This window comes from Pipistrellus hanaki (genome assembly GCF_964339955.1).
Source record: "Pipistrellus hanaki genome assembly, chromosome: 3".
Classification (NCBI taxonomy): Eukaryota; Metazoa; Chordata; class Mammalia; order Chiroptera; family Vespertilionidae; genus Pipistrellus; species Pipistrellus hanaki.
In genome coordinates this window covers 164244627-164267794 of record NC_140505.1, presented here as the reverse complement: position 1 = coordinate 164267794, position 23168 = coordinate 164244627, and the positions used below count along the sequence as shown (strand labels likewise).

Sequence of the window (23168 nt, the reverse complement as noted above, 5' to 3'; positions counted from 1 at the left end):
TTATCCTCTCCTTCAATACCACTGGTGTCTCATTCCTCTCTTTTCTTCTCCTGCAACCGTTGCTCTGCCAGGCCTTTAGCTGCACCTTCCTTCCTCGTCTCATCTCTTTGTCATTCCCCTACCAAGCCCCAGCTCTGTGGTGAAATGTTGGGTGTGGATATGTTCTGAAATGTAAGTGACCTGATCTTGAACTATACAAGACTCACTTCTTTTTAAAAAAAATATATATTTTATTGATTTTTACACAGAGAGGAATTGAGAGGGATAGAGAGTTAGAAACGTCCATGAGAGAGATACATCTACCAGCTGCCTCCTGCACACCCCCACTGGGTATGTGCCCGCAACCAAGGTACGTGCCCTTGACCGGGATCGAACCCGGGACCCTTCAGTCCGCAGGCCGACCGACGCTCTATCCACTGAGCCAAACCGGTTTCGGCAAGTCTCACTTCTTAATATCTGTGTGTGTGATGTCTTCTTAACTTTTTAAATTTATTCTTATATTGTTTTGTAAGGCTGACATTGACGGTGCCACAGACGAAGTGATTTATATAGTAGAAATGTATTGCCTCCCAGTTCTGGAGACCAGAAGCCTGAGGTCAGGAAGTGGGCAGGGTTGGTTCCTTCTGAGGGCAGAGGGAGGATCTGTTCCGGGCCTCTCCTCTGGCTCCTGGTAGTGTGCTGGCTTGTAGAAGCATCACTCTGAACTCTGCCTTTATTTATGTTCACATGGCGTTCTATGTGTGTGTGCGCGCATGTTTATTTATCTCTTCACATGGCATTCTTTTTACAAGGACACTAATCATATTGGGTTGGGGACCCACCCTTCCTACTCCAGTAACGAATTATATCTTCAGGGATCCTATTTCCCCAAATAAAGTCACTCCCCAACATCTGGGGATTAGGACTTCGACATATGAAATTAGTGGAGGATACGATTCAACTCATAACAAGTGAGTTCTAAAGAAGGAAAGCCAAGTAGAGTTCAGGGAGGACCTTTTTGCTCAATTTGCCCGTGTGCTTAAGAGCTGAGTACCTATTTGAAGTAGAAAAGAAGCAATGAGATTATATTTCTCTATTATGGTGAGCCGCACACCAGCTAAAACAACCTGTAAGTGACCCTGGAGAGGATATAGACTCTAGGGCTGTTGGAAGAAGGCAAGTGAGTCTGTGGTTGGTGGGAGAGTACCAGTAGGCGAGCGTGAGTAGGAAGTGGCTTATGAGTGAGCATTTCTAGTGATTTGTGACTAAGAAGCTATTGGCTCCCATAACTCCTTGCCACCCACTCCCCCCAAGTCCTAGTTACCCAGCCCTTTTTCACCTTGCAAGTGTAAACTCCTTTGGCAATTTAAAGCTCAGAGTGACTCTATCCCCAACCTGACAAATGATAGAAGTGATGGGTTGGAGAGACTGACAGTCAGATGTACCACCTGGCCTTCCTCTGTTTCCCAAGAAAACACTGTTATGCTCAGGAGGGGTTGGAAGGACTTGGGTTCTGGGCAGGTACACCATGCTTACCAGGGCTGACCTGGGACTTAACTATCGGTTAAAATAGTGTTTATCTGTAGAGGAACGCTTTCATTTCCAGCCTGCTGTGAATTTACGAGCCTTCAGAATGCCTTCCACTCATAGGTTGTGAAAATTATGTATTGAACTGCTCGATTTAATAATTAAAGGTAGAACATGTAACTGGTCTATCTATGTAGTCAATTAGCAGTGTAACATAGGCAGATCATTTAAATCTGAATCTAAAACTAAGTATTCCAAAGACATAAATAAATACAGAGGGGGAAAAATAAGAAGCACATAATCCCCCCAGAAACCTTACATACTGCACAGGAGCCACCGCGGAAAGCAAAATGAAACAAAACTGGACGAAAAAGCCTAATTGCTACCTAACAACCTAGTTCCTCACCAATCTGTTTGTTTTTTCCCCTTTGATTTATGAATCTAGGCAAGTCATAGTTTTCATAAAAGATTAATTTTAAATGCAACAAATCTCCATTTGTGTTAATGCACCGGGGGGGAGGGGGGGGGAATGAACCTAATGTAAAAAAGGGAGAGCTGTATTTTCTGACATGAGAAAGAAAAGAACCAGCCATCTTCTTACATTTTTATTAGCAATCTCTTTAGTGTATTAAATTGTATGCTCTCTTCTTAAAGACAGAAGGTATTTGCAAATGTATCCTTTGTACAATGGTAACAAATGACTTCATGGGGCTTTTTTGCTGTTTTGCATCCTTCCCCCACCCCCCCACCCCCCCACCCCCAAAAAAAGTTAACATGAATTACGTTTATTAATTTTTTGAGACGTAAAGAAAATTTTATTATAGATAGAAATACCTTGGGAGTTTCCAAACTCCAGGTGAGGTAGTGTTGATTTATAGATTGCAGAGATCATCTGCGTATGTGTGTTTCTTAGTGCAAAGAGTTAGAAATCCTTTGATAAGTTAATGGGATCTATGAATCTATAGTAAGTGTTAGAGTCTATGAATAACTAGATAAAGAAAAAACAGCATCTGAGGAGTTGGTTTCATGCCCTAGAGAATTCAAATTAAATTTTGCTAAGAAACAGTTTTAGAAGTTTAAAAGGTTCTTTCTTCTCATGTAGTCTACTTCAAAACACATTTCCACGAGCTAGCCAAGGTAATGAACTCCACAACACTGGCTCTCGGATGATCTGGAGTTCTAGACAAGTCCTGTCAGAACCGAAAAGGTTATTCCAGAGGCCAGCTTGCCTCCAACCAAACGAATAAAGAAAAGGTGTGTGTTTGGGGATAATTTTCAGCTAAAACAGTGATTTCCAAACTGCGCTCTGTGATACAATATTTCAATGAAAATGTCTCTGAAGAAAAGGTCACATGATCAGGCAACTTTGGGAACACAGTGTAACATGTACTCCTACGAGCCATTCATGGTGCATGTGCACTTAGAAAAGATCCTGAAAGTTTACAGAAAGGAAAACTGTATTTTTAAGTCCACCAGACCACACTTTACGTTTATGTATGGCAAAGTTTTTCTCATGTGTCATTATGAATATTGAACCGAAGACCAGAGTCAGTGAATATCATTAGGTTCTGAGGGGTCCTGTAGACATAGAAGCTTATGTGCTGTGGGAGTATACATTTTTAAGCGGATGAGATTACAATGCACACGTCACTATGGGAGTGTAAGCCTGCCAGTGTAAGTGGTCCAATTTTAGAAAACCTCCCTTGCAGTCTCCTCAAACACCATCCCCTTCCTGTTGTTTCTGTGGCTAATGTCTGAAAAGCCACTGTTCCATCCTCACTCTTTAGTTTAAGCCTGTTAAAATGTAAATGCATTGCCCTAACCCCATGGTTGGCAAACTGTGGCTCTCGAGCCACATGCGGCTCTTTGGCCCCTTGAAATAACACTGCGCCGCCCTCCCTTGAGTCACTGGTCCGGCCCTGCCTTGCTCTCCAGGTCCTGCAGCAGCCATGGCCGCTGCCAGTCCAGCTCTGCCTCCCTCTCTGGTCCTGGAAGCAGCCGTGGCCACTGCTGATCAGGCCCTAACCCAGCGCAGGCGCACGGAGGCCCCTGCCACCCCTGCCGCCCCGCCCCTCAATGCTGCATGCATAACCTCCTGTCCAGTTGACCCTTTACGGCGTCCCGGTTAATTAGCATATTTCTCTATTTTGTGTGTGTGTGTGTGTGTCTGTGTGTGTGTAATTTTAAAAATGTGCTTTTTATTGCTTTCAGAGAGAGGAAGGGAGAGGAAGAGAGAGTTAGAAACATCAGTGATGAGAGAATCATCTATTGGCTGTCCCCTGCACACCCCCTACTGGGGATCAAGCTTGCAACCCAGACATATGCCCTGACCTGGAATCGGATTGTGACCTCTGGTTCCTGGGTCAACAATCAACTACTGAGCCACACTAGCTGGGCTTGTTTAATTATTATTATTCATCAGAATTTGCTTGAACCCGAAATACTTTAGGGTACGTAGTAGAAGGCACCAATGGAATATTAGCTAAATTCAGATCCCGAAGAGTGGAAATTCTAGAATTTTATTCTGTAAGCATTTGAGGTTTTGAGATGAAAAAATGCCACAAGCAAACCTGTCTTATCTTTCCATTCTGCACTTCAACACTTCTTAGCCCTTCACACTTAAACATTTTTGTGCTCTTTAGTTTTCATGTATTAAATATTAAAAGCTGGGCCAAGTCCACATTGAAAATCTCCTTTCTCCAGAGCAAATTTATGATTTTTTTTTTTGTCAGAAGCATAAGTAAATGGATGGCCAACAACTGTCGCTGACTCCATTTTCTAAATGCCTTTTTACCTTACAGGTTAACATTGTGAATTTCATTTCCCATTTTTGGTAATAAACTTAACAGCTGAAATATTTTTTTGACTGAGGTTTTACATTTTTAAGCTACGTTTGTATTCACTTTGGATTTTGACATTTAATACCTCCCCTGAAATACCTGGGAGAAATTACACCTATGATATAACATGTACTTTAGGGGGAGGAAATAAATGCCACACTCAAAGCAATTATACAGTTGGCATTAAGACATTAAAAATGTGTTAGAACTTTTAAATGTGGGTTTAAAAGGAAGGTAGGTAAATATCTATAGATATTAAGAAACTATTTATGCCGAAACCAGTTTGGCTTAGTGGATAGAGCATCAGCTTGCGGACTGAAAGGTCCCAGGTTCGATTCCGGTTAAGGGTGGGGATGTGCAGGAGGCAGCTGATTGACGTTTCTCTCTCATCGATTTTTCTAACTCTCTATCCCTCTCTCTTCCTCTCTGTAAAAAATCAATAAAATATATTAAAAAAAAGAAAAAAGAAACTTTATATTCTTTTTTTTTTTTGATGAGGGAAATCTCCCTAAAAATGAATAGCCTTTAATCAAACCTGTTGTCTTCTAATAGGAAGCTCTGTGAGAGGCGGATAAAACGTCTGTATTAAGTGTATAATGTAAACTGCTTCTCTGAAATATACATCATTACCCTATGGTTCTATATAATTTCCATTTAAAACTGTCAAAAAAGGACAGTCTGATATCCAGGGAATCCTAGACGATTTCTAGTGAATATGCAAAATGGATCCAGCTTGTAGAATTGCTGTGTTAATTCATACCTTTTTCGGAGTTAAGGTCAGGACCATTCTCCCTGTCCAATTCACAAACTTCTTTTCCCCACCCTTTCTCCTCACCTCATGTGTTCTCAGGAATGTGGAAATGATTCTCCTATCCCGAGGAGGCCCATGACTTGGCAAATGGTGACCCTGTCTGGTCAGACCCTTACCACGAAGGAGATTTGCTGGCCCTCCTAGGCCAACCTGTACCTCTTTTGTTGAGGAATCAAGGTCTCTGGTGGTGGCTGAGTGCAGAGGAATACAGATAAAACTGAAGGCGTGACTAGTTGAAAAATAGAGATAGGGTTTTAACTTGACAATGGCTTGTGAACAGTAGGAGAGGGGCAGCATTGTCTTTGTAAGTGGTTGGTGAGTGGAGACTGCAATAACCCACATGGCCAGCCCGAGAGAGCTGCATATGGTGAATAGTTCCCATTCAGAGCCTTTTCAAGGTTCACCATCTAGAGATCTGCTAATGGAAAGTGTGTGCGTCTCCAGGTACAGTGAAACAATCACCGCAAGATAAAATTCCCTGCAGAAAAATTAACACAGATTTTTTAAAAAATTTTTAACATGAAAGACAGGTCATTGTAAAAAGTAACTCTACAGACATCATTCATCAGTTTTTTGGGGAAAAAAGATTGATGATGACATTGAGGCAGGATAAGCTCAACTATGTTCTGTATTGTTTTTAAAAGCTTTGTGTTTAAAATTCATAGCACTTTTCTAATCCTGATAAAGTAGCCTAATTTTCTAGCTTGCTTTGTTCAGTAAAATATGTTTCTAAATCCATTTTAAGCAGCTATTTCTTCAATTTGAGTCATTTTCTCTCAAGTTAATAGATTCCACACAAGCATACCTGACTTTTAATGTTAATGTATACTGTATGTTCCAAACTTGCCTGCGACAATGGGAGGCACAATCAAAATGAAATCCAGTTGTTTAAAGCATATCTAGCCTGTTATTTTGTTAAAATGCGTCTTCATTTTACTTTTATTCGCTCAAGTATACATAGTGATACCAAATCACATTTTACCTCGTATTGAAGTCCCATCTCCCTCTTTTCTCCTAGCAAATGAGAAGGAAAAAAGAACGTGTTAGATATGGTTGTGTCATTTCTAGATAAGATGGCTTTAAAATACCGTATCAGTAGAGGACATTTGCTTTAACATAATAAATTCCTACAGCAGTAAGTTCAGCTGTAACAAGCTGGCCTAAAAAAGGAAAGCATTTTGATTCTGAGGCATTTGGCATCAGTAACTTCATTTGCAGGTTGATGTTTTCATTTCATATTGAGTCTAAAACCCTTTGCTATTTTATCTAAATCATTATACCTATACCGTAACAGTGCCTGTGGGCACTTCTGGCATTTTCTTTTGATCATCTGGTACTAGTGTAATGTCATGAATCTCATTTTTTCCTTTTCAGCCGTGCCACCAGCTCTCTGAAAAAGAGAGGGTAATGTGATGGAGACAGAGATTTTTTTTTTTTCTTTCAGTAGCCAGACAGAGAAAAAACAAATAACTTCTATAACTGAGTCAGTCTTGCCTTTAACAGAGGCCCATTAAGGGAGTGTTGCCTGTAACAGGGCCTTATTAAGGAAATTTTTATCATGTACTAGAGGCCCAGTGCATGAAATTCGTGCACTTGGGGTGGGGGAATGGGATCCCTCAGCCTGACCTGCAGCCTCTCACAGTCTGGGAGCCCTTGGGGGATGTCCAACTGAGGGCTTAGGCCCGCTTCCCGTAGGAAAGGCTCCAGCCACCATCACTGCACTTGCCAACCTTGAGCCTGGCTTCTGGCTGAGCGGGCGCTCCCCCTGAGGGAGCACACTGACCACCAGGGGGCAGCTTCTGTGTTGAGCATCTGCTTCCTGGTGGTCAGTGCGTGTCATAGTGACCGGTCATTTCCCTGTTTGGTCGCTTTGTATATTTGCCTTTTATTATATAGGATACTGTTGTGTCCCCAGTTCATACAATAGTACTAGCACATAGTAGGTGCACAGTGAATATTAGTTGAGTGGATATTGAAAGATTGGGAGAGAAAGTGGTTGGCTTGAGCACAGAGCTGTGAGCACAAGTCATATGCAGTTATGAGTTTGTAAGTGTGGTTTAGAGTTACTCCTGTGTATTTGAAATCGGAAAGCAAGGCCAATTCCAAACAGGATTAAGGGTCCAGCCAGCTGGCCAGTTTCCCAGGTTGCTAATCCATAAGAGGCATTGAAACCAATGAAAATGTTCAAGACAGAGAAAATTATGCTTACTAGAATACCTCTACTGTAAATGATTAGGATTGGGTATAAGACACAGAGGTGTGTTCTTATGTTTTCCAAACAGATATTGGCTGCTTTCTAAGGAGGGCAGATCCAGTGAATTACAGAGCTTTTGTTTGTAGAGTGAAATATTCAAATATGGGGACAGAATTGAATTCTTTGGATGAGAGAGAATAGTTAAATGTTGTCACCAGGGAACTTCTTACTCTACCTCTGGGCAGATTTAAGCCTTCTTTATTTTTCCTACAATAAATAAATGAAAACCAACACTTAAAGAATATTAGTTTAAAAGGACATCCAATTGTAGCTTAGGGTGAATACAGATTTCAGTGTCTCATTGAAGCTTTGGACTATTCCTGTCTAACAGAGATATATAATTAAAAAAATTCTTTAAAAAAATATATTTTATTGATGTTTTTACAGAGAGGAATAGTGAGGGAGAGAGAGTTAGAAACATTGATGAGAGAGAAACATCAATCAGCTGCCTCCTGCACACCCCCCACTGGGGATGTGCCCACAACCAAGGTACATGCCCTTGACCTGGGACCCTTGAGTCCACAGGCTGACACTATCTACTGAGCCAAACCAATCAGAGCTTAAAAATTTTTTAAAAAAAATATATTTTATTGATTTTTTACAGAGAGGAAGGGAGAGAGATAGAGAGCTAGAAACGTTGATGAGAGAGAAACGACTAGCTGCCTCCTGCACATCCCCTACCAGGGATGTGCCCGCAACCAATGTACATGCCCTTGACCGGAATCGAACCTGGGACCCTTCAGTCCACAGACTGACGCTCTGCCACTGAGCCAAACCGGCTTCGGCTCAGAGCTTAAAAATTCTTAATAGCCACTTTGGTAAAGTAAAAAGAAATGGGTGAAAATAATTATAATAGTAAATTTTATTCAGCCCAATAAATCCACAATATCGTTTCAGTTTGTAATCCATGTAAAAAGTATTAGTGAGATATTTTATATTCTCTTTTTTGTACTAAGCTTTCAAAACTCTGTGTGTCATACTTATAGCACATCTCAGTTTGGATGAACCACTTTGCAAGTGCTTAGTAGTCACATTGGTGAGTGACTGCCACATTGGACAGTATAGTCTTAGACTGTGCACAAGGCAAAGTCAGTGACTCCCAGCTGGCATCGTTGAACTGGTCCTGAAGGGCCCTAAATAAAAATTCTCTCTTTGGATGGCATGAAATTCTCAGTTGTTGATATCACTCTTTAAAAATCTTTTTTGTTTGTTTGTTCATTAATCCTCACTATATGTTTTTTTGTGTTTTTTTTCCCCCATTGATTTTTAATTTTTTAAAATATATTTTATTGATTTTTTTACAGAGAGGAAGGGAGAGAGATAGAGAGCTAGAAACGTCGATGAGAGAGAAACATCAACCACCTGCCTCCTGCACACCCCCTACCGGGGATGTGCCCGCAACCAATGTACATGGCCCTGACCGGAATCGAACCTGGGACCTTTCAGGCCGCAGACCGACGCTCTACCACTGAGCCAAACCAGTTTCGCCTCCCCCATTGATTTTTAGAGTGGAAGGGCGGGAGGGGGAGAAACAGAGAGAGATAAACATAATTCTATGTGAAATTGGTGGTTAGGAAATTGGGGGGATTTCCTAACCACCATTAGTCTCAATTTTTCTCCTATTGACCTTCCCCTGGCACATGCCCTCACCCCATCCCCAACCCCCAGTGTCTTGTGTCCATTGGTTATGCTTATATGCATGCATACAAGTCCTTCTGTTGATCTCTATCTCCTCCCACCCTCCAATACTCCCCAGCCTTCCGGCTGTAATTTAACAGTCTGTTTGATGCTTCTCTGCCTCTGTATCTATCTTTTTAAATATATATATATATATATATATATATATATATATATATATATATATATATATATATTATTTTTTTATTTTTATTGATTTTTTACAGAGAGGAAGGGAGAGGGATAGAAAGTCAGAAACATCGATGAGAGAGAAACATCAATCAGCCGCCTCTTGTACACCCCCTACTGGGGATATGCCTGCAACCAAGGTACATGCCCTTGACAGGAATCGAACCCAGGACCCTTAAGTCCACAGGCCAACACCTTATCCACTGAGCCAAACCGGTTTTGGCTGCATCTATCTTTTTATTCATCAGGTTATAATGTTCTTTATTATCCATAAATGAGTGAGATCATGTGATATTTTTCTTTTACTGCCTGGCTTATTTTACTTAGCATAATGCTCTCTAGTTCCATCCATGTTGCTGCAAATGGTAAGGATTCCTTCATTTTTATAAAAGTGTAGTATTCTACTGTGTAGATGTACCATAGTTTTCTGATCCAGTCATCTGCTGACAGGCACCTAGGCTGTTTCCAAATCTTAGCTATCGTAAATTGTGCTTCTATGAACATAGCGGTGCATATATCCTTTCTGATTGGTGTTTCTGTTTTCTTAGGATATATTCCTAGAAGTGGAATTACTTGGGTCAAATGGCAGTTCCATTTTTAAATTTTTGAGGAAACGCCATACTGTTTTCCACAATGTAGCTTTACTTAATTGTTATCCTTTTTCTCCCTCATGAACACACTCCCTTTTTTATTTTAAACTAGAGGCCCGGTATATAAATTCATGCACCAGGGTGGATCTCTTGGCCTGATCTGCGGTTTCAGGCCAAAACCTACTCTCCAACATCCCCCGAGGGGTCCCAGATTGCGAGAGGGTGCAGGCCAGGCCAAGGAACCTCACTGGTGAACAATCAGGGCCAGGGAGGGACGCAGGAGGTTGGCCAGCCGGGGAGGGACCATGGGAGGGCTTCAGGGTGTGTGCAGCCCTTCTCACTCAGTCTCAATTGGCTGGACCCCAGCCACAAGCTAGCCCCCTGGTGGTCAGTGCCCGTCATAGCAGCTGGTCAACCAGTCGACTGTCTGCCCCCTAGTGGTCAATGCACATCATAGTGAGCGGTTGAATAGCCTTAGCATATTATTAGCATATTATGCTTTGATTGGTTGAACGGATGACTGGACACTTAGCATATTAGGCTTTTATTATATATTATAGGATAGAGATATAATTGCCACAAAATAAAACTCACTCTTGAAAGTATACAGTTCAGGGTTTTTTAGTATATTCACAACATTGTGCAGCTATCCCCACTTTGTAATTTCAGAGCCCTTATTTTAATTGCAGATCTTCTAGGACTCACCCCTAGCTCTTCTTTCTTGGTAATCTTACTCAAAAGGAGGAGGGTGGGGAGAGAGGTGAGAACCAAGACGTGTAGCATGATATTTTGGGAAACCATTTCTGAACAGTTAACTCTATTGATAGATATTTGTAAACACCCTCAGGAGCACCAATGCAATATTAAATATTAGAGGGTATATAGAGCTTTGTTTAGGAGACATACTGTTATTTCCCAGTTTGACTCTTGGTCCAAAATGCTGACAAGTATGGCCTTGTAAACATTTGAGTTAAATAACTCTTGTTTTTCCAAATTTGTAAAAAACAAACAAACATTTTAGAGTTGTTTGAAAAATTTAAATCCATTCTAAAATAGATATTTGCATTGATGGGTAACTCACCTCTGGTATTATTACAGTTCTGACACTCGTTTTAAATAAGCTATATTTTAGAAGTGAAAGGGAACTTGTAGCATTAGACATAACTCACAGACTCTTGTTTGTGGCAAGAGATTCCACCACATATCTTTGTATGGTTTACGTAATTGTTGAATATATTCTCCCAGGACATTACTGTCAATTACCAAGTATTATATAGTCAGAGTCCCCACCTTGTATTCCATTTGAATCCTACTGTTTTGCATTATTTTAACTGGCCACATTTTTATTTTTATTGAGGCAAAAGGCAACTACAGGGAATGTGGTTATCATGAGCTAATCTTCCCCTAGGGGTATTTGCGATATTTTCTGCCTCTGAGAGTGTGATTGCTTTCTGATTGCCATTGAGCTTGAACATGCCTTACTGCTTAATTATGCTGCGCTGTTTCCTTTCTCATGTGATAGACGGGCCAGCTGAGAAGTATTTCCAGAGCTCACTATTCAGGATGAAGGAAAGAACTGAGAGAGCAGGTGTTTTTCTTTTTCTTTCCTTCTTATGATTTTTCCTCTCTATTTTAGAAAATGTTTCCCTCTTTTTTACAAGGTTAGCTATTATCTCTGGGTCATGTAAGGATGTCTTTGTGGTATAATTGGTCTCTAGACCGAGTGTCAGCACCATATTGATACCCCTCAGGGGGTTCTGCTTTCATCTTTGGCTAGTTCTTCAATAACACTGGGTCCTTATCTCTCCCTAAATTATTTTCAGGCCTTTGTTGAGTGAAAGAATACAATATCAAAGAGTATGTTTTAAAGATTTTTTTTAATATATATTTTTTGATTTTTTTACAGAGAGGAAGAGAGAGAGATAGAGAGTTAGAAACATCGATGAGAGAGAGAGACATTGATCAGCTGCCTCTTGCATATCCCCTACTGGGGATGTGCCTGCAACCAAGGTACGTGCCCTTGACGGGAATCGAACCCGGGACCTTCCAGTCTGCAGGCTGACGCTCTGTCCACTGAGCCAAACTGGTTTCGGCCAGATTATTATTATGATCTCTGAAAGCATAATAATCTGGCCACTGTGTGTGTGTGTGTGTGTGTGTGTGTGTGTGTGTATTAGAGGTCTGGTGCATGAATTCATGCATGGGTGGGGTCCGGCCAGCCTGGCCAAGGAGAGGGGACATGGGTGGTTGGCTGGCCTGCCTGCTGGTCAAATTCTTGGTCGAGGGGACAATTTGCATATTAGCCTTTTATTATATAGGATATACACTGAGTGGCCAGATTATTGTGCGTTCAGAGATCATAATAACCTGGTCACTCAGTGTGTGTGTGTGTACATATATATTTTTAAAGTGTCCTTGCCCAGCCAGAGTGGCTCAGTTGGTCGTGCATTGCCCAGTGCCCCAAAAGATTGCCAGTTCAATTCCCATTCAGGTTACATACTTGGGTTGCGGGTTTAATAAAAACTTATCCTTGGGTGAGGATTAAAAAAGGTGTCCCATTGCAGAGTGCAAGGATAAATTAGTATCAGAATTACCACACAAAACTCTCTTGCTAACTTGAATCAGGATTTTTATTTATTATTTATTTATTTCAGAGAATGATAGAAAACATAGTGCTAATGAGTAATGTGCCTAGAAGCTCTTATTGGGTTGGCATGAATTCCACTTAATGACAAGCTTTCTAATACAGCAGTTGATTTTTTTTTTTTTGACTTTTCAGCTTTTATTATAAAAAGTACTTGATTCTAGCCCAGTTTTCCAACAAGTCACCAACTCAAAGTCTGACGTGGCCACGGTCTGTCTGTCTGGGGGAGTGGGCTGGTGGACAGGCGCAGGGCCCTGCTCAGAACAGCAGACAGTTGATTCTTCTTGTCCCAGCTGGCAGGAGCAGATTGGAAAAGGAGCGCTCACTGGTCCTCACTGGGCCTCATGAACGCGGGTCACCATTGTCTTGCGCAGTGTTTTCTTGTAGGACTTCCTGGAGGTGATCCTGTAGGAGCTGCCTCGGGCACCCAAACCGGAGCCCAGCACCTGTGTCTGGACCTCAATGGGTGTCACAATACCCTGCTGCTTACTACCCAGGCCTCTGCCCTCTTTCCAGCCCATGGCCCGGAGCATGCGACTGCCGATGTTGTCACTGCCCAGACCGTGCCGTGTGGGCTGCTCAAAGTCTACAGAGGCAGCAGGCGCGCCCCCGTACTTCCTCCTCTTGGGCTCTGGTGCCTCAGGGATGCCATACTTCTCTCTGCGCTCGGCTGCCCGGTCCCGGTACTTCATTTGCTTCACGTCATTCTTCTCAAGGAGCACTCGCTGGCGGATCTTGAGGTTTTGCTTGTGGAGCCCGGAGAGCTGCTGGTGTCGGATGAGCACCTCCTTGCTGGGGAACTGGCGCCGGCAGAGCAGGCAGGCCAGCTTCTGCCAGTCCATGAGCTTCTCTTCTTGCTCCTGCTGCTCCTGCTGCTCCTGCTGCTCCTTGCTGTCACTCTCCCCACCGTAGGCTGCCACCAAGCCGCAGGGTGGGCTTGGGAGGTCTTTGTCATTGTTGTCGCTGGCCAGTTTCGGGAGTGCCACGCTGGTGTGCTGCTGCCTCTGGGCGAGTGCTCCCTTCTTCTCCAGGATGGCATAGCCGGCATCCGCGGTGGCTGACCCCCGCCTCTCGTCATCCTGCAGGGAGCTGATAGGCTGGATGCTGTTTTTGAAGTTCTCTTTCTGCTTGTTGAGACTGTGGGCCCAGCGCTCCATGTCCTTGGCAATCTGCTGGGCCGTCTTGGTCTTGTCCTTCTCCTTCTTCTCTTTGCCCTCCTTGGAGGGCGCCCCCATCTCCTTGTGCTTGTCGCCGGCTGACTGCTCCAGGGCGGGGACGTAGGTCCGCCTCTCGCCATCCCAGGACAGGTACTGCTGGCTCTGAGCATTGTAGTAATACCGGGAGTTGGGATCGTAGTAGAGGCCGGTCTGAGGATCATAGTAGTAGCCGGCTGTCTCGTCGTACTGGCAGGTGGAGACATCGGGAGCAGGGTACTGGCTGTAGGACTCCTGGGCAGTGGGGCTGGTGGCTGGCGGCAGGGCAGAACTGTGGGGGATGGGGTTCTGGAGTTCAGAACTGAGCACAGCAGGTGACGTGACGGTGTATGACTGGCTGTTGGCAGCCGCGCTCTGGCTGCCACTGGCCTCAGGTGCCGACGGCTGGTACATGGCAGGAGTGGCACCAGCTGGGGTGGGCGCGAAAGCCGAAAGCCACACAGAGCCTGCACCAGGCTCCAGGGAGGCCTCGGCACCCTCTCCAGCTGAGTCCCCTTTGCTTCCAGTCATGCCAGGGCCCTTGAGGTAGCCATGGGCATAGAGGGAGGACTCTATGCCCTGGCTGCCGCCATAGCCCTCATCCTGTTGATAGTAGCCGACCGATGACTCCTCGGGGGTGGCCCAGGCACCCTCCCCACCCTGGGAGGCCTGGGAGATGGCCCACTGGGCCGCAGCAATGGCAGTGCTGGCCACAGAGGCAGCCTTGATGCGGCTGCCTTCGTTGGAGGCCGTGCCCCTCTTAGAACCCTTTGCAAACTCAGCGTGGATGGTCTTGCCGTCGATGGTGAGCGGTGGGTGCAGGGCCTGCAGGATCTGTAGCAGCTGAGCTGCCTCGATGGTGGAGAGCTGGATGAAGGCGAAGCCGCGGTTCAGCTGCGTCTGCTTGTCCTTGATGACGCAGACGTTGGAGGAGGAGAGCACTGCGTAGGGTGCCAGGGCCCCCAGGATGGAGTCCTTGGTGCTGTGTGGGTTCAGGTTGCGCAGAATGATGGTGTCGTTGGCGTTCTCGGAGTTCTGGGACAGGGACTGGGGGGACAGGGCCTGGTGGGGCTGCGGCAAGGGGAGCAGGCCCTGGCTCAGCTCCCGTCCACCCAGCGGCAGTGTCTGCTGGTCCAGCCTGGCACCCAGGGGCATCTTATGCTCTGCCTCTGACTTGGGCACACCACATCTGAAGCACTTCTCCCGGCGTTTGAAGTTCTGGACGCCACACTTGCTACACGGCCAGTCCTCGCTGATCTTGGGCTTGGGGTCGCTGTAGTGCGTGGGCACCTTCTGGCCTGGGATGCTCAGTGAGTGCTGATTGGCTTCCATCCATCGCGTAGCGTCCTGCGAGTGACTAAACTCGACGAAGTTGTCGTAGTAATACTGGCAGTCGTAGTCGTGCTTGCCCTCCTGGCTCCCGTACTCGCGGGGGTACGAGCAGCGGTAGTCCATGTCTCGGTAGTCCTGGTCCCGGCTGCGGTTCTCCTCGCTGTCGTCCTGGGAACGGTCGGCGGCTCCGTAGCGGCGGGTCCTGTCCCCACGACCACCCCATCTTTCATACTCCATGTCCAGATAGGGCCTTCGGGGGCTGCTAGGGCCCCTCCTCAGCTGCTGGCTCCGTTCCACTTCCCAGCCACCCCCCGCTACTGTCACCATGATCTGCCAGCCTGGGTGATGCCTCCTGCATGGACTCTCGGCTCGGGCTGTGAAGGGAGGGCTCCCAGACATCACCTCGGGCCTCCGTCACCTCCACCAGCTGGCCCAGCTCAGCAGGAGCCGCTGGGCGCAACAGCAAAGTTCAAAGCTAGAGGCTAAGAGACTGAGGAAGGAAGGGGGAGAAGCGCTGTTCTACCCAGAAGCCCCGCCACCTACTACTCCCTTCCAGCCACAACCCCAGCATATAAATCAGTAGTTTTTAGTCCTATTTTCATTAGTGGTCTTTTAATCCTATTTTCATTAGTGAGGTATAAAATGTTAATAATACCTTCCATGGTGGTGTTCTTTTGTAGCATCGTAGCATCTATCTCCCATGTTCACCAAGACTCCCTTTAAGACCCTACTAGTAGCGCCCTATCTTATAAATAAGAGTTGTTCAGGAAATAAAAATGTATGTTTTTCCATTGTTAGCTATATGTTTTTCTAATAATCACATCTGAAGCTTATTATGCGGTAATAGCCTTAAGATATTATTTTTTTTTAAACGTATTACTTTGGTCTTAATACTAGTTTTTAATCTCTTCTTGTTTCTGTGAAGTCTGAATGAGATTTTAAAAATTGAATAATAATTTGATCCGTTAATCTTTTGAAGCTAGTAATTTTATTTTCTTCCCTTTGAAAGTCTCTGAGGCTCGCAAATGAATAGAGCTTCATTACTGCAGTCTGCATTTAATAACCATTATCCATTATCTTGTAATTAAGACTCCCTGTAACGAATCATGAGGACAATGCAAAAATACATAGTACATTTCTTTAATGAACTGGAAAATGTTCATCTTGTTCTATTTAGTAATGAGTTGCTGAATAGTCATTAAATCCACTGGAGAATAGAGCTAGATGGATTTTGAAGACTGTCTTGAGTTTGTGGTTAATCTATTAGAATTAAAATTTCATCTTCTATTTTTATCAACAGCTGATTAGAAGTCATTCTGTTTGACCAAATTGATTAGAAGACCATATACAAGGGCAGCTGTTGTTTAATGAAAGTTTTTAATGAAACTGTACCGTGGAGACTTGTAATTATGGGCCTTAGAAAAGCTTTGAGTTGCTTTAGACCACAAAAAAAAAAAAAAAAAAAAAAAAAAAAAAAAAGTATTGTGCTAGAGATTTCAAATTAGGAAAAGAAAAAAAACACGTTTTGATATAATACTATAAATTTATTATTAATTTTAATTTCAACTAATTACAGTTGAATACTAGTCTATTTAATGTGTTATTTTTGACTTCCAGGCCTTTCATCTTCCAAGTTAGTCATTTCGTTGAAATTGTGAGCACTGATGAGAGAACATTTATGTGGATAGCTATTCTAATTGTGAGATACTTTCTCTTGAGGTCTTTTTCCCCAAGCTGAGCAGAAGTGAGCTTGGGTAAGGTTGGATTTACATACTCTCTAAGGAGAGTCGATGGTGTTCTATGGTGTTGGGTATTCTAAATCTAGCATTTATTTCCCTAAGGTAATTTTGTTTTAGCAGAGGGGCCAAGGAAGCAATATTAAAATGAGAAGTAAAACAGAAGTGTGTGCCACTTAGTCCCATGGGAAAGTCCATTGTTTTTGACAGTAGCATAATACTAATGTACTTTCTATAGTATTTTGTGTAATGAAAGCTTAGTCTCATTCTTGGGTTTGCAAAAATAGCCAGTGGTGCCTGCAGGTGTTAATCTCTTATGTAGTCTCTAACTCTCCATTGTCTTTCCTCCCCCCATCTAACTAGACACCAAATTTAGCATCTTAAACACTGATCTCAGGGGACAGACCTCATGTTTCCCAAGGGATTTTTATAGTCACACTAGAGGCCCAGTGCACAAAATTTATGTATAGAAAGTGTCCCACGTGGCTACTGGCTGCCCGTTGGGGCCTACCTTCTCCTGGCTGCCTGCTGCCACTAGTCAGGGTGGGCCAGCCAGGGCGAGGGGCCATGGGCAGTTGGCCGGCTGGCCTCACCCCCTGGTCAAACTCCTGGTCCAGGGGACAATTTGCATATTAGGCTTTTATTATATAGGATATTCCAAAACACACATTGACACACTCACACCAAATATCACCATTTCCCAACCCCCATGCTCCCTGCCCCTCACAGATATTCCTTTGATGGATCCACTTGTTATTCTTTAGATGTGTCTTATATTTTCTATGTTTGTTGTGTTTCTTCTAGTGGTGTAATTCTTCTATTCCTCTCTTCTTTATTCTCCTTCAGGGTTTGTACCAAATTCTAACTGTCCCATATCATTTTAGGTAAAGTGAATCTCTCTGAATCTTTCCAACTCTACTTGCCTGTAATAGTTTCTTGACATATGTGTAAAATACCTTAAACACCATATATAGCTTGTATCTCCATTCATATCTGACTTCTAAATAATAAAGGTTTCTCATAATATTTAAGGACTTCTGCTTTTAGCTTCAACATGTAAAGAATTTGGAAGTTGCTATGCCTATTCTTTAGAACACATATGTCAAACACAAGGCCCGCGGGCCAAATCCAGCCCGCCAGGCCTTGCAATGTGGCCCGCACCGCGCTGTCATCACTGCACTCCGCTGTCAGTTTATGACATTGTCAGTTTATGACTGTTCAGTAAACCATTCGGCCCGTGATTTAGGCTGGATTTTAGATTTTGGCCCCTTCTCTGATTGAGTTCGACACCCATACTTTAGAACATGGAAAAGCCTAATAAACGGAAAATCAATGACTTTTCTAAGACCCATCAAAGAACTTAGGTAGTAGGGCACACTGCCACCTTGAAATCTGGAAAGACAGGGAAATCCTAAGAGTCACAATTGAGATCTGGTTATCTGCTAGAACCATACACTGGTAGGAACACTTAAGTGGTAAATTTGACAAATTGTTGGAAGCTGAGTGTAACCCCAAGACTTTTGTGGGTTTTACCTTCAGGAGCCCCACATTCTCACAGTGAAGAGCCAAGAAAAAACTTGGTTCTGGCAAGGAAGGGGAAGATAATCATTGCAAAATGTATCCAGAGTGTTCTCCTTAACAAAGGCCTAAATCTTTCCTGGAGTCTTATCTTACCTGGGAGGACATTTGTCTCCTAGTCTTCCTACCTCACCAAAGTGGGGGAGAAGAGCTAGGACACATTTGTGAAGGTTACAGCCCCGCAGTAACACAGACCCACTAGAAGACTGATATTTAATTATAAGATTATAAAATACTAGAGGCCCAGTGCACTAATTCGTGCATGGATGGGGTGCCTTGGGTGGCCTGCGGGGATGGGGGTCTCAGCTCTTAGTCTCTCATAACAATGTTTCTCTCTGTTTGTCTCTCCCCCTCCCTTCTACTTTCTCTGAAAATCACCGGAAAAATATCTTCAGGTGAGGATTAACAGCAACAAAAACACACACACTACAAAATCCTCACAATCTTTAGAGACAAAGCAAGCATTACAATCAGATTCAAATGTAAAAGAGAAGTTGGAATTATCAGAAAGAGAAATTTAAAATAGCTATGATTAGTATGTTATGTTAGTGAAAAAAATAGCATGAGAAAATGAAAGGCAAGAAAATGTAAGCAGAGTGATGGAAACTCTTAAGAAATAATTGAAAGGAAATGCTGGAAATAAAAAAACACGAACAAAGATTAAGAATCCCTTATGGGTTCATTCAGTGGGCAGGACTGAGCCCAGTAGACAGGCTCACCTGTAGATTGTGGAAAGAACCAGTGACCATGAAGATAAGTCAAGGGAAGCCCCATAAAGTGAAATATAAAGAGAGAAAGGAGAAAAAGAGGCTGAAAAATACAGAACAGAGTTTCTAAAAGTTTTGGGACAATTTCAAAAGGTGTGACACGTGTAAATGGAATACAAGAAGAAAATTAAGAAATGGAGCAGACAACATATTTGAAGTAGTAATGGTCAAGAATTTATGACAGATGCCAAACCACAGATCCAGAAGTTGCGAGAACATCTAGCAGGATAAATATTTTTGAAATATATCATATTCAGATGGATGAAAACCAAGGGCAAAAATAAAAAATAAAAATCTTGAATTAAAAAACAGAAAGAAAATACTTTACCTATAGACAAAAATGGAAATAATTACAGTGGTCTTATTAGAAACTATGTCAGCAAGAAGTGAAATTCTTAAAGTATTGAGAGGGGAAAACCCCTCACCAACCTAGAAATCTATGTCCAGTGAGATTATCCTTTAAAAGTGAGGGAATTTATTGCCAGCAGATCTGCCCTATAAGAAATGTTAGGAGTAGAATAATGATGTAAATCAGAAACTCCAATCTATATTAAAACATGAAGGATGTCAGAGAAAGAATAAATGAAGAGTAAAAATAATTTTTCTCTTTCAATTGATCTAAAAGATAACTGTTTAAAGTATTAACAGTAACAATATATTGGGTAAGTATACCAAATAGATGAGTGAAATGAATGACAACAATATTCTAAAGGACAGAAGGGAAGAATTAGGAATATTTTGTTAAAAGGTACCTGAAATACCTGTGTGGTGGTACAGTGTTATTTGAAGGTAGACTTAGATTGTTAAAAATGTATATTGGAGACTCTAAGACAACCAATAAAAAAATGTACAAAAGAAATTTAACTGATATGCTGTGAAGACATAAAATGGGATTATATAAAGTGTTCAATTAAAGCCAGAGCAGGCAGAAAAAGAGTTGTAAAATTTAATAAAGATAGAAACACAATAAACAGAAAATTGATAAACATTGTAGATAATAATTCAACTAAATCAATAATAGCTTTAAATGATATGGTCTAAATCTAGCAATGAAAAGAAGATTGTCAAAAAAGCAGACTCTTCAACGCAAAAATATTGCTTAGAGAGAAATTTATAACATTAGGTATGTATATTAATATTAAAAGAATGGTCTAAAATCAATAATATTAGCCTTCTAACTTTGGAAAATAGAGAAAGAACAATGCAAGCCTAAGGCAAGCAGAACAAAAGAAATAAAAATCAGAGCAGAAATCAATTAAACTGAAAACAAAACAACAGATAAAATTTAAAAACCCTAAAAGCTGTTTTTAAAAATATATATATCAATAAAATTGATAAACTTCTAGACAGACTACTGAAGAATAAAAGATAAAAGACATAAATTAATATTATAAATGAAAGGAGGATCATTACTTTTCTTACAAACATTAAAACAATAATAAAGGAATACTGTGTGCCCACAATTGAATAACCTAGATTAAATAGATCAAAGACATAAACAATCAAAACTCACACAAAGAGAAAAGGTCTGAATAAATCTATAACTATTGAAGAAATTATTTTAATTTTAATCTACTTTATAAAATATTTAAATTGTAGAATATTTTAAAATTATTTATTTAATAACTTTACAAATTGTTAAAAAAGAATGGTCTAAAATCAATATTTAAATAAAAATAATATAACCTTACAAAAATAATATAACCTTATAAATAAAGATAATAATAACCTTACGAAAATTAAGTTCAGCTCTAGATAATTTCACTGGTGAATTCTACCAAACATGTAAGGTAGAAATACCAATTCTCTACAGTCACCTCCAGAAAATAATAGAGACTGTAAGACCATCATTACCCTAATATCAAATCCAGATAAAGGCATTACAAGAAAGGAAAACTATAGATCAACTAGAGGTCTGGTGCACGAAATTCATGCACAGGGGTGTGTGTGTGCCCCTTAGCCCAGCCTGCACCCTCTTCAATCTGGGACCCCTCGAGGGATGTCCGACTGCCCGTTTAGGCCCAATCTTGGACTGCTGGCTCCCAACTGCTCACCTGCCTGCCTTCCTGATTGCCCCTAACAGCTTCTGCCTGCTAGCCTGATCACCCCCTAACCACTACCCTGCCAGCCTGATTGATGCCTAACTGCTCCCCTGACAGCCTGGTTGCCCCTAAGTGCCTTCCCTGGCAGGCCTGGTCACCCCTAACTGCTCTCCTCTACAGGCCTGGGTCCTCGCGCCCCCCCCCCCCCCAACTGCCCTTCCCTGAAGGCCCAATTGCCCTCAACTTCCTCTGCCATCCTGGTCACCCTTAACTGCCCTCCCCTGCAGGCTTGATCACCCCCAACTACCCTCCCTTGCAGGCCTGGTCCCTCCCAACTGCCCTCCCCTGCTGGCCTGGTTGCCTACAACTGCCTTCCCTTGCAGGCCTGATCCCTCCCAATTGCCCTCCTCTGCTGGCCATCTTGTGGTGGCCCTCTTGTGTCCACATGGGGGCAGCCATCTTGTGCGTTGGAATGACAATTTGCATATTACTCTTTTATTAGATAGGATATCACTCATGAATATAGATGCAAACATCTTCAACAACATATTAGTAAAATGAGGCCAACAATGTATAAAAGTAATTATACACCACAACCAAATGGGATTTACTTTATAGAGATTCAAGGCTGCCTTGATGTAATGTAATCACTGTATCAATAATGTAAGAAAGAAAAGTCATATGATCATAGAGTTGATACAGATTAGGCATTTGATAAATTTCAACACCAATTCATAATAAAAATTCTCAGCGAACTTGGAATAGAGGGGAACAACCTCAGCTTGATAAAGAACATCTAGAAACAAACTATCTAACATACTTATGATGAGAAACTAGATACTTTCCCCTTAAGTCCCCCTTAAGAATAAGGGGAACATTGTCCCAGAAGTCCTACCAGAGCTGAACTTAATTTTTGTAAGGTTATTATTATCTTTATTTATAAGGTTATATTATTTTTGTAAGGTTATATTATTTTATTTAAATATTGATTTTAGACCATTCTTTTTTTAACAATTTGTAAAGTTATTAAAGAAGTCCTACCAGATTTTCAGACAAGAAAATGGGATCAAAGGTATACAGATTGGGAACTGTGGTAAGCTGATAATGGCTCCCAAACATGTCCACATCCTAATCCCCAGAACCTGTGAATTTTAGCTTATTTGGGTGCTGGGGGGAAAGGATTTTGCTGATGTGATTAAATTAAGGACACTGAGATGAAGTGATTGTTCTAGATTATCCGGGTTGTCCCTAAATACCATCACAACTGTTTTCGTAAGAGAGAGGCAGAGGAAGCTTAAGCTCACACAGGGGAGAGGAGGCAGTGTGAAGAGGGAGGCAGATGCTGGTTTCCTTCTTGCAAGGCTCTTTTCACAGATTCCCCTCATTCACTCTGCATTTCACTCATCAGAGATGCTTTTATGAGGACTCTATTTAAATATACTATCTCTCCCCAAATCCATCGCCCTCTCCTGTTACATTGCTTATTTGTTTCACGGCACTGGCTTTTGTTATATATTTAAGTTTACTGTCGTCCTCTTCCAGAAATTATCACAAGGGCAGGGACTTTGTTTTGTTTAGTGGTCTATTCCCAGATAAAGGCATTACAAGAAAGGAAAACTAAAGGTCTATAGATCTATAGAAGAGTCTAGTAAGCACTTAGTCAATATTTGTTGAATGAATGCATGCATGACAATTATGTCTCCATTTTCCCCACATGGGCCTATCTCCAGACCCAAAGAAAAGATGGCTTCCAGTGACCTGTTCCAATATGTCGGAATTCCTATGGTATTTCTAGACTGCAACCCTACCTAGGTCTTTGCTCCTTTCGCATGTGTATAACGCTTAACAGTTTTCAGAGTGCTTTCACGTAGACTGTCTCTTTTGATTCCTCAGATAGCACTATGAAGCCAGTAAGAATTTTCAGATTTATTTTACAAACAAGAGAAATTAGGCCCCAGCTGATGTGGCTCAGTGTTGAGCATTGACTCATGAACCTGGAGGTCACAGTT

At 42.3% G+C, this 23168-nt stretch overlaps 2 protein-coding genes across 2 annotated transcripts in view; one reads left to right on the top strand and one right to left on the bottom strand.

Annotated features, from left to right (window-relative positions):
* Positions 1-23168, top strand: part of DERA (deoxyribose-phosphate aldolase) — a 98932-nt gene that overhangs the window by 67601 nt on the left and 8163 nt on the right. The window lies entirely within an intron of this gene.
* LOC311620495 (RNA-binding protein 10-like) lies at positions 12844-15498 on the bottom strand (the record flags this gene model as incomplete). Its single annotated transcript, XM_084879942.1, has 1 exon — positions 12844-15498. The coding sequence occupies exon 1, from the start codon at positions 15433-15435 to the stop codon at positions 12844-12846; it is 2592 nt and encodes an 863-aa protein (XP_084736068.1). The 5' UTR covers positions 15436-15498.